Here is a 12067-nt window from a genome sequence, read left to right on the forward strand (position 1 = left end):
TCCTCAGAGCTCTGTGGTTTTTCCGGGCTCCTGCAGACAAACTGGCAGACTTTTCTCCCATGATGCTCTACAGAGATACTTCCTCCACACTCCTCCTTGTCTCATTACCTAACTTGGAGACAACTTAGCTACACAGCAAACCAGGAACAATGGTTGTGAATTCAAACAAGAAGATCACACTTATCACAGAGTCCCAAATATTCCCGGGTTAGTCCATCCATGAGTAAGTAATTCCTGTATTCATCCCTCTCCTCCTAAATATGAATCACCAGCCAAAGCCTCAGAAAAGAAATTTATATTTTGATCCTCTTTGTGGATAACAAAACAAAACAAAAACCTTGTTCTCATGACATGGACACCTGTGCAAGGAAGCCAGACTTCATTTTGACCTGTTAGAAGACTTCAGAGCCAGCATGAAGCAAAGGAATGAAGCATACGCCATTGCAATGGGCAGGGTGGCTTTCTGCCCAGCAAGCTAAGTATTTGTGCTGCAAAGTATGGAGAATGTACCATCTGTGCCGAGTACCAAGATCTCCCTTACATTTAAAAAAAAAAAAAAAAAAAAGTCTTTTCCCTCCCTAGTGGTTCTTTTAGCAAGAAACGGAATGTTTCTTGGTAGCCATTCACAGTGAAAGAAAGCCCTTCCAGCTTCTACCAGACACACATATTTAGGAAATCTTTTTTTTTTTTCTTGACTCAGCATGGGTATCAACAGAAAAACCAGGAACTAACTGCTTAGAGCAGTTATTTCATCAAGCTGCATTTGGGAGAGAAATGAGAGTTTCTAATTCCCTCAAAATATTGAAAATTATGCAGTCCTGGAATGGATGCCATCACCTGAAATCTGGCAGGTTTGCTTCTCCTCCGAGCTAAGCACCGCACACACTGTCAGCACATAAGGCTGTGACATGGGCGTCCTCAGCAATGTGAAAGTCCAGGCTTACCAAGTCCTTCAAGAAAGGGGCTCTGTGGTGGAATAAGTCCAACTTCACAACTGAGTAAGGATTCAAACTGAAACCCAGTTTATGAAAAAAGTCCAAATTGTCAGACACATCTTTTAAATAGAAAAATATAAAGCACTTTGTTTTCACGACATTCATTTAGGAAGTGAGTTCCTGGTCAGGTTAAAGCCAGAGGCTCTGTAGTCTGTCACTTTCATGATTAGCAGCCTCCTTATTGTCATTCCCTTTCGATGGCCACACCTCTTTTTAATGTTAAAATAGAAGATGTGTATTCAATCGTAACATCTGTCCTTGGTGTGATATATGTACTTAGTATGTGGTACATGTAGTTGATATGTGACATATATACTCAACATGTGGTATATGTACTTGATATATGATACATGTACTCAATATGTGACATGTGTACTCAATATGTGATATCTGTACTTAATTATCTGAGGCTGTGAGAGGTACAGAAGGTGACAACTTATGTTGAGATGTCAAACCACCAGAGAGGAGTGACTCTCTGATGGAGGTTAATCCTGTCTAGGCAAGGCCTGCAGGACCATCGGCTCTGGAGACTGTTGTTTACTTACATTTGCTAAAGCAGCTTGGTGTCTCCCTAATACCTGCGTTGCAGTGTATAATCTCATGTGATGTGAATATGCAATCTCAAGACTGCATCTCAGTCTTATGGGCACATATACCTGTGGGTGGTCAGGAAGATGACTTTTCATTTAGCTGTATAATTTTGGTATATAGAACATATACAAAGACATGATTCATAAATAGATCTTGTTATGAATCTAGATCTATTTGTTCCAAAAGGACTGTAGACACTTAAAAGCCTGGCTTGCCCCTTTTCCTCAGACTAACTGCACACAATTAGCTCATTTTTACCTCAGAACAAGTTCAAAATAGACTAAAGGCTTTTTGTAAATAGATCATAGTTTAAAACTTTACAGCTATGTACAAGGTCAGGGTCTCAGGTATCCAACCTGTGCAACACAAGCACTAAGAAAAGCATGCTAATTCTTCACTTGCCAGTCTGCTCACGATAGAACTATGTCTCAAACTTTGTCAGGAGCCTTGTGTTGAAATAGTAAATGGCTCAACTCCTTACTCTTAGGAATGTGCTTTTGACCAATGAGAAGTAACTCCTGCAACTTTTTCTTTGCTTCAAGCCTCCTGTAAGGACAGTGTTTTTAGGCTAGAAGAGAGGAAGCTAGAAGGAATTAGAAGTAGGACAGGAGAATTAGAATAGAGGCAGAAGAAAAAAGAGACTTGTTTGGAACAGCATGGTGTGAGAGAATTCATTCACCCTCAGATACCCTAAGAAAAAAATTTCTTTTGCTTGCTGTAGCATCCATTCTGAACCCTGAAGAGGACTTTGGGGCTAGACCCCAAAAGGCCCTCAATACTCAATATGTGACATATGTATTTGATAAAATAATGGCAATAGAGAACTCCAGCTGAGCATGAGTGGTTCCTAACAGCATCAGTCAACTCAAGAATCTTTCTCTTTTCAACCATTTTTAGAAATGACATGAGGTAGGTGTGGTGGCTATAATCCTATATTCCTCATACTCAGGAGGCTGATGGGAGAGAGAGAGAGAGAGAGAGAGAGAGAGAGAGAGAGAGAGAGAGAGAGAAATAACTAATTTTGGTTGTTGACTGCATCTGGGATCAACTGTAACCCAAGCATCTAGGCATGCCTATGAGAGATGCTCTTGACATCTGAAGACCCACCTGAAATCTGGGGCACACCTTCAGGTGGCAGCCCATACAAAAGGACATGGAAGAAGGAACCTTTTCTTGCCTGCTTGTCCTCATTCTTGCTGAAGTTCATCTGTGCCATTACTCAGGCATTCTTTTGTCTCAGAACCTACTTCTTCAGGATTCCAACGTAGATAAAGACCAGCTGAGACACTCAGCCTCATGGACTGAACAACTACTGGATTCTTGGACTTTTCTTCAGGAGACAGACATTGTTGGACTAGCTGAACCACAGCCTGAAAGCTGCTCTAATAAATAAAGCCTTTTAATATATACAAAAATGCAATCTATCCATTCTGTTCTTTCAGAGAACCTTGACGTATATGGAACTCTTTTTTTTTTTTTAAATTTTTGTGATTTATTTATCTTTCATTTTATGTGCATTGGTGTGAAAGTGTCAGATCCCCTGGAACTGGATTTTCAGACAGTTGTGAGCTGCCATGTGGGTGTTGGGAATTGAACCCAGGTCCTCTGGAAGAGCAGTCAGTGCTCTTAACCGCTGAGCCATCTCTCCAGCCCTGGAACTCTTGATAGTAAGAACATAAATGCCACTTCCCTGCTCTAGCTGCTGCTAGACAGGGTTTTCTAGACATGGCAAGGAAGCTGCATCCATGAAATCTCAACAATATGGCTACCTAACCAAGTCCTACATAGTTAGAACACCAGGTGACACACCAACATGGACAGGAGAAAGTTCACAGGCCCCAGGGCTAGGATGAAGAGCTATGGGTACCTAAAGGCTGCTGAGAGAATCGATTTTCTCCAGGGACAAGCTTCCTTAATGGGCTGTCGAACCCCAGGTGGTCAGCCCTTAACACATGTACATATAAGGCACACTCAATGGACTCAGTAGGGTGTGTGTGTGTGTGTGTGTGTGTGTGTGTGTGTGTGTAACAATCACAATTAAAGAGGCCATGAATTTGATAGTAAATTACAGCTCTTGGAGAGAAGGGAGCAAGAGGTATTAGGGACCTCTGGCTCTTGGCCACGTGACAAGCTCTGGAATCTGGTGCACACTGGTACTAAGCCTTGACTGGGGGCACAGCCCTGTCCCCCTGTTTGTCTTCAGGACACACGAACAACAAGATACCAGGTAGAATTTCTCTTGTTTTGCTTTCAGTCTAATTTTCCAGTCAATGTCTCTGTTCTATAAATGAGTGACCGCCAAAGGGTCTCCTGCAGAGGCTGAGGAATTACATTTAGGTAACGATTGCATTGATCTGAATGCAATGAGCTTATGCATTCAGATTACCAAAAGGCACTGGGGGAAGGATCCTGGTTACGCCGTGACACTCATACCAATGACACACAGGGGACCCCAGGGATCACATGATTCATTTTGGGTTTCTTCAGTTTTGGCATCCTTGTGAATTCATAAGATGTTCTTTTAGTACATACTGTCTGTGAACCAAGGCTTATAAGTTGAATTTAGAGCAAGATCAAACTAGGGAGTACACAAAAACATTTAAAAGTCAACCCCTAAGCCAAGCACTGTAAACTGATATTCATGGTAGAAATGGTAGTGAAAGTTAGAAACACACAACCATAAAAATAAGCAAATTTTCAGTCCTATTTACCATCCGTAGCATTGTGGACATTTACCAAGGATTGTGTGTGATCACCAAGCATCTGCTAACCCTCCCATGCTAAACAAGGGCCCGAGGGGCTGAAGAGGTAGCTCAGTGATTAAGATCACTGTTTTCACAGAGGACCTGGGTTTGATTCCCAGCATTCACATGGAGGCTCATTACTGTTCATAACTCCAGTTCCAGGGGATCCAATACCCTCTCTATGATCCCTATGGATCATACAGGTAGTACACAGATATACATACAAGCAAAATACTCATACACAGAAAATAAAATAAAATGATTTTTAAAAAAGGGGGGGCACCTGAGCTTGAGAGAAGAGATAAGGAGAGAGGGCACAGACATGGAACTGCCTGTAATGTCGTGAAGGGGCAGCAACATTTGATCGGTATCCAGGATATGAAAACCTGGTAGCTAGGAAATACCAACAGGCATTCCTCATGGTCCCTGTTTCTAATGAGAAATAACACCAAGGACCTACGAAGACATGATGGACAGGCTAGGTTTCGTGGTTAACCTAAACTCACTAGACCCTCACCCCAGTTCCACACTCCTTCTGGAATCCTCCCTTTCCCCTGATCTCCGACAGAATCACAAATGGGACATGGGTTATACATCAATTAGCTGGGCTGGAGAGATGGCCCAGCAGGTAAAGGTACCTGCTGCCAAAGCAGAAGATCTCAGGTCAATTCTTAGAACGTACACGACGGAAGAATGGAACTGACCCCCTCAAATTGTCCTCTGACCCCCAAATGCACATGTCATGCACATACCCTTCCCCAAAATAAATAAATATAATTCATATTTAAAAATAAGTTTATGTATTGACTTAAAAAAATCTGGAAATACCAAGCTAAGGAGGGAAAGAAAGTAAGACATAAAAAGGGATTTGCCAAAACTCACCATCAGAGGGCACAACCGTACTGCAGTACGCAGCTCCCACACTCGGCCAGGATGCTGGCCTCTGGTGTGCCTGCAAGACAAAAGTCAAGCCAACTGTCAGGGCGACCAATGTGAAACACGTGTGCCCCAAATATCACTAGCTTTTGAGTCTGTAAGTACTGTGTATGCTCTATGGAAAAGTTGAAAATACAACACAAGGAAGCAACCAAAAGGATCCCAAGCATCCTACGGGCAACAAGCACATCACAAAGAACACATCTTCACACATGCAGATAGGTACAATCTCAAATTGAACATAATGAGAACCATGCCTGACAAATCAATTTTTTTTTTAGCCAACTTTTGAAAGCAATTCTGGTTAAGCATTACCCTTTCTAAATTCCCTTGCTTCTTCCCCTGTTAGATTTTAGGTCGGCACGTCTTTTTTTCTTTTTTCTTTTCTTTTTTTACAAGATGCACTGTGCATTTACAGTATTTGAGTAGGCACTGGCCCTTGCAGTTTACTTTCCTTATTAAAAACCTGGACAGGCAACTTCAGTGTCTGAGCCCAGAGCATTAGAAGGAAACCACGGCCACATCCTTTTGCCGCCTATTCAAAGTACAGAGCCACGGCTGTTAAGTCCAGGACTTCAGTTATCAGACTTAAATTAGGTTTCAGGAAGAGCATGGAACACATTGCCACATCTGTCCTTGGTACCTTTGCCTTTCCCAGTCCCCAAAAGTGTGACAGGAGGAAGACAGGAAGGCACTAAATAACTGAAACCCATTCCAAGACAACGGAAACCATTTAGGACTCTGAAACAACACACACCATCATTCAATTTTTAACAGAAGACACATGAATCTCACCAACTCCCACCTCCTTTCACCTAAAGGCAGTAGGGACTGTAAGGCTAACAAGGGTACTTCGAATGAATGAGAATGCCCCCCACCAAGATCTTATGTTTGAATGTTTGTCCCTAATTGGTGGAACTGTTTGTGAAGGATTAGAAGATGTGACCTTGTTGGAGAAGGGCTTTGAGGTTTCAAAAGTTCAAGCCACACCCAGTCTCTCTTGGTGTCTGCAGCTTGTAGGCAAGATCAAGGCTTTGGCATCTGCTCCAACTCCATGCCTGTCCACCTGTGTGCCACCAAGCTTCCCCACCATGACAATCATGGACTAACCAGCAGAGCTCTGTATGCAAGTCCCAATTAAATGATTCCTTTTATAAGTTGTCTTGGTCATAGTGTCTCTTCAGAACAACAGAAAGGTAACTAAAATGATAATGTAATGTACAATAGAAAAATTCTAATGTAATGTACATTAGAAAAATGTAAAAAAAGATTTAAAATTACTAGAGAGAAAGTTTGCACATTGTTTTGCCTTTCAGGTTTAAACTTCTAACTCATAGGAGTTAATTTCAGTTGAATTTAAGAAATAAACACAGCTACTCTCTCTCTCTCTCTCTCTCTCTCTCTCTCTCTCTCTCTCAGCAGCACAGCTGTCCGACGCAGTGACGGCCCATCTTCACTTGACCTCAGACGGCATCTTTACCATTTTTCACACTGAATCTATTTCTGAACCTCTACTCTGTCCAGTGATCTGTTGCTTGTGCCCTGGTGGTCATGCTGGGTCCATGTTCAATTTTACGACAAATTTTAGTATCTAGTATGGTTAGTCTTCATGAGAACCAAATGAGGGATACACGCAAAGCATTCATAACAGTGCCTGGTATGTAATAAGAGCAGACCATGTTAATTCTGTGGGTTAGCACAGTGGAGACTATCATCCATACAATTTCTAGTCTTTGTATTCAAGAATCTTTGTGTTTTGAGATGTTCTGATGAGATGTTTGTATTCTAATTGCTGCTTTCTTATTTTTTGTTTGTTGGTGGGTTGGTTGGTTGGTTTTATTTTTCAAGACAGTGTCTTTCTGTGTAGCCTTGGCTATTCTAAAACTTGTTCTGTAGGCCAGGCTGGTCTTGAACTCACAGAGATCCACCTGCCTCTGCCTCCCAAGCGCTGGGATTAAAGGTGAGCGCCATCACTACCCAGCTGCTTTCTTCTTTAAAATAGTTTCCTTAGAAACCTAAAGCATGGCAATGCATATTGACAGTCCCAAACCCCGAGAAACTGAGGCAGGAAGATTGTGAGCTCCAGTTTATAATGCTGTTTTTCATGACTATTTGGCTCCCTCTCTTCCCTTAGCTTCGTGAATGTCATTGCTGGGTAACGTCTACTCTGTCCCCTCATGCATTGCCTCTCCTGATTGCTTCCAGGTGTATGCCCCTATCCACCACGTTTAACTTTTTCCCAGATTTTGGAAGATTCAATTCTTTTTGATAAATTATTTACTCTGTTTGTTGCTTGTATCCTCTGACCCATGGGGCAAGAACTTTTGATTTCAGTCATGGACAGTGCTTGTGAAATTACAAGTCCTCATCAGATAAATGCTAAATCTTGATTATAGCTTGTATAAAATACACTTTACGTTAAAACAAAAACCCTCCCTCTATTATGAGTGCTGAGACTTTCTATGTCTTTCTTTGTTTAGTTCAGGTGACAATTAACCTACCTGCCTACCAGCTCGTCTCAACCCTTGTCATGTGACACTCTTGCTGGGATTTTCCTTGATGACCACCATTGGCAGCTGCGTGGAAAGCAGGCGTTTATACAATTTTGGTCCCTCGTTCTCCTCCCCACATGGTGGAGGCTTTAAAGACTCAGATTCTCCTCTGTGGATATGAATTCCACATTTGTTTTCATCTTAATTCTGTCGACTAATGGGCTCCATGCTCACTGCCGATTCTGCAGCTACAGATTCTGCTTTTACTGCTCCGACGACCAAACTTCTCCCTGCAGAAGAGCTCATGAGAGCTGAATTTTCTGAAGCCTGACATATTAATTCCTGGACTAATCTTTCCTGGAGGACTTGGTAAAGTACTAAACGTTGCCTATGGGGAGACTGGGGCCAGCCACCGACTCTGGAGCACAGTGCTCGTCTGGCTTTGCTGGGGCTCTGCAGCCACAAGTGTGGCATCCTGAGGTCTTTCCATACACTTGTTCAACCTTCACCAGATCTGGCAGCCTCTATACAGCGTGCTTTGAGACTGCCCCCTGGTCGTGTTGAAGATGAAACTGGAACTCGCTTTCTCACTCCACCTCCGTTCTATGGTGTCAGAAGAGAAAGGAGGAACTGTTGCAGTAAGGGGCTATTTCTGCTACTCAGTGACTTTGACCTTAACCATCTGTGAACACACGGAAGGACAGAGCAAAGCGGGGAGAGAACCCCATGTCCGCATCACTCACTACAGCAGTTACCAACATTTTGTCAAAATCAGTTTATCCAGACCCACCTCATTTGCTTTCTTCTAACCCCAGAGTTAGTCAGTCAGTCCCTTCCTCCCCTTTCTCTCCTTCCCAGACCCCCTCCTCTGTCTCTGTCTCTGTCTTGCTTGATATATAGGAAATACAGTCCCTTACAGGCAAAGCTGGCCTGGAACTTGCTATGTAGTCTGAACTCCTGATCCTCTTGCCCTCCTCTCCATGTCTTATGTGCTGGGATCATAAGCATGCAGCATCATGCCTCCTCCCCACCCAACATCTTAAAAGACACCGAACTATCAAAACCCTTCACCTGAAGAGAGTTCAGACAACATTTGCTGGAACACTGTAAAAACTAGAAGGCCTCTATGATCTTACAAATTATCCTCAGCATTTATGGTTTTTATTGGGCATCAACAGTACATGACTGAATGATTTCTGTGAGATGTAACAGAGCACGGTTGGCTGGCCAGCCACCTCTTTTTGTAGAGCTTTATCGGAACACAGTTGGGCTCGCTTATACCCACAGCTTTAATCTACGCGCTCTCTAAACAACGGAATCAATCCAGAAGCTGGGTACTGGTGAAATAGATGAGAAACTGCTACAGAAAGCGCAGGGTCTTAGAAATCTAAACGTCCTCGAAGAGAAGCTTCGGCGTCCCTTGCTATAACAAAGCTTCTGTGGTGCGGAGCTAACTGTCCACACCACTTCTAGAGTGACAGTGACAATCACAACTAAAAATGTGTTCAGAGACAGGGTTGCACTGATGGCCTCAAGCTCCTGGACATACGCCACCCTCTTTCTCAGCCTCCCGAATAGCTGTGACTTACAGCTACCACACTCGGGCTCTTATTTATTAAACAGTCCTGGCACATATACACGTCCTTATTTTTCTTTAAGCTGTTTCATGGTTACGGCCCAATGAGACTATCATAAATAAAAACGATTTTGTTCTAGCCATTTCTCCTTAAAATATGGTAGCAATACAGAGAAAAAACAAGCAAAGCAAAACAAGCAGAAAACTGATAATGGATGTTCAACACCAAAGAAGTACTATTTATCCATCCCACCCCTTGTATCCTGTGGTCCCCAAAATTAGAGATCTGTGTTGTATCTTTCTATTCTTCATATGTCACACGAAAATAGTAAGCTTTTTAGTTTTTTTATTTTCTTCTAAAGTAGGAAGCATTTAATAAATATTTGGCTGACACTAACATTTAAGAAAACACATCAAGAAGTTTGTTGGGAGCAAGGTATGATGGGTGTGTACCCATAATACCAGCACCTAGGAGACTGATATAGGACTTCAGGGCTAGCCTGGGCTACCTGAGACTCTGCCTCAAAACCAAAATAAAACAAGACAAAAAACCAGAAGCAAAACCCAAAACAAAACATGAGCTTGTTGGGGTGTGGAAGAGTGCAAACCCAGGCCTTTGGGTTTGGGGCTCAGTTCTGCAAACAAAACAAAACAAAACAAAACAAAACAAAACAAAACCTCAGCAAATCAACCAACCAACCAAGCAAACAACAAACAACAAAAGGGTTTTTTTTAAAAAAAAAAAAAAAAAAAAAGAGGGAACCTTCAACCGACGATGGATGGCGATACTGATGGAGACCCACATTGGAGCACCGGACTGAGTCCCCCAAGGTCCAAATGAGGAGCAGAAGGAGGAAGAACATGAAAAAGGAAATCAGGACGGGAGGGGTCCGATCACCCACTGATACAAGGGGACTAATCTAATGAGAGTTCACCAAGGCCAGTTGGACTGGGACTGAGCGAGCACGTGATCCAGCCAGATTCTCTGAATGAGGCCGGATTCTCTGAATGTGGCTGGCCCGGAGTCTTTCTGAAAAGCCATTGACAATGACACTGGGACTTGTTTCCTCTGCATATACTGGATTTTTGGGATCCAGTCTGTTTGGATGCTCACCTTCCTGGACCTGGAAGGAGGGGGGAGGAGCTTGAACTACCCACAGGGCGGGAGACCCTGACTGCTCTTGGGGATGGAGAGGGAGGAGGGGAGGGAGTGGGGGGAGTGGGAGGGTGTTGGGAGGAGGGGTGGAAATGGAGACTTTTGTATTTTAATAAACTTTGAGAAAAAAATTTAAAAAAAAATTAAAAAAATTTAAAAAAAAGAAATTTTAGCAACATACTGGGCGAACAGTGCATATTATTTATGTATTTACATTTCATAGGCAGAGCCCACAATCAAGGTGAATAGAGTCCTTAGAAGGCATAAAAATACCCAGAGTAGGGAGAAATCTCTAGGCAGTGTTAATGCCAGGTAAAGAGATACAGCCCATGCAAAGAAAACCTAAGTTTTTATTTTTAATAAAGGGCAGGCCACATTTTTGCTAAGTAACCCAGGAGTGTCAAAGACGAGCAGAGGTTTGTAACTAAGATCGGGGACGCGTGCAGCTCACTGCCACCTGTGCTGCAATGGGCTCCCTTTAGCCTTCGCCCGGAAGAACGACATCCAGCAGTATCAACTTAGACTCCCAAAGTAACATTATTTCCCCAAGTCATAGGACTCAAACTAATTAAAAACTTTCAGTATTGAAAAGAGACACTTAATGTCCTCAGATCCAATTATTCAACCCAACTTAATGCTTACTTTCGGGTCCCTTATTGCTAACATAAATTAACTTTCCCTTCATTTACCTTTCACAGTCAGAAGAGCAGCCCTGCCAATCAAGAAGATACTAAGAATCTAAACAACCTGCCGACAGCTCCAAATAGTCACAGCCAATTAGACAGGAAGGGGAAGGAGGGGAGAGAGGAAGGGGGGAGCAGCAGTAAGGTTAGTTTCATTCCCAACACTGCTCCGTTTAAGAGTCTTTTTGAAATTTCTTTATGTTTTGGTTTTTCGAGACAGGGTTTCTCTGTAGCTTTGGAGCCTGTCCTGGAACTCACTTTGGAGACCAGAATGGGCTGGAACTCACAGAGATCTGCCTGCCTCTGCCTCCCGAGTGCTGGGATTAAAGACATACCACTGCCCAGCCTGAGAGGACTGAGTCTTACTTCATTAGGAAACAAATACCTGATAACTACAGCAAAGCATACTGCATTAGTGGTGCCAAAGAGCTTTCATCCAGAGCTGAAACTCGGTCAGCAAAAGCTTCCCTGTGCCACAAGTCTAGACCTCTCAGACTCTATGACCAGAGTATCCAACAGGCTGGGGAGCTCCGTGGACACGGTGCTTTGCCTCCTAAGACTTAACCCAAGTTTGAGCTTCAGAGTCAAAGTAAAAGCCCTAGAACCCATTTTTTTCTTGTTGTTTTTGTTTGCTGTTTTGTTTTGAAGCCATGGTGCTTGGCCTCCAACAGAACGGGACATTTTTCCCTGACTCCGAAGCCCAGGAAACAAGAATGAAGCTGGGACTAGGGGATGGGGATTAGGGCAGTGGGTGCTGTCTTCCAGACAGACTATAAGCACTGTGATCAGGACCACTTGCTAGCATTCTTCTGTCTGCATTCTTTCCTCAGTAAGAGGAAGAGAGGGACGGATGGAGGGAGGAGAAAGGAGGGGCACAAAGGGAGGAGAGGGCCA

At 43.1% G+C, this 12067-nt stretch overlaps 1 protein-coding gene across 1 annotated transcript in view; it reads right to left on the reverse strand.

The window, feature by feature from the left end:
* The window catches only part of Mcu (mitochondrial calcium uniporter), a 162050-nt gene that overhangs the window by 30981 nt on the left and 119002 nt on the right, over window positions 1-12067 (reverse strand). Inside the window, exon 2 of the mRNA XM_085679664.2 lies at window positions 5213-5282. Within this exon, the coding sequence (XP_085535790.1) occupies window positions 5213-5282 (70 nt within the window). The remainder of the gene's footprint in view (window positions 1-5212; window positions 5283-12067) is intronic.

This window comes from Myodes glareolus, chromosome 18 (assembly GCF_982192425.1).
Source record: "Myodes glareolus chromosome 18, mMyoGla1.1, whole genome shotgun sequence".
Classification (NCBI taxonomy): Eukaryota; Metazoa; Chordata; class Mammalia; order Rodentia; family Cricetidae; genus Myodes; species Myodes glareolus.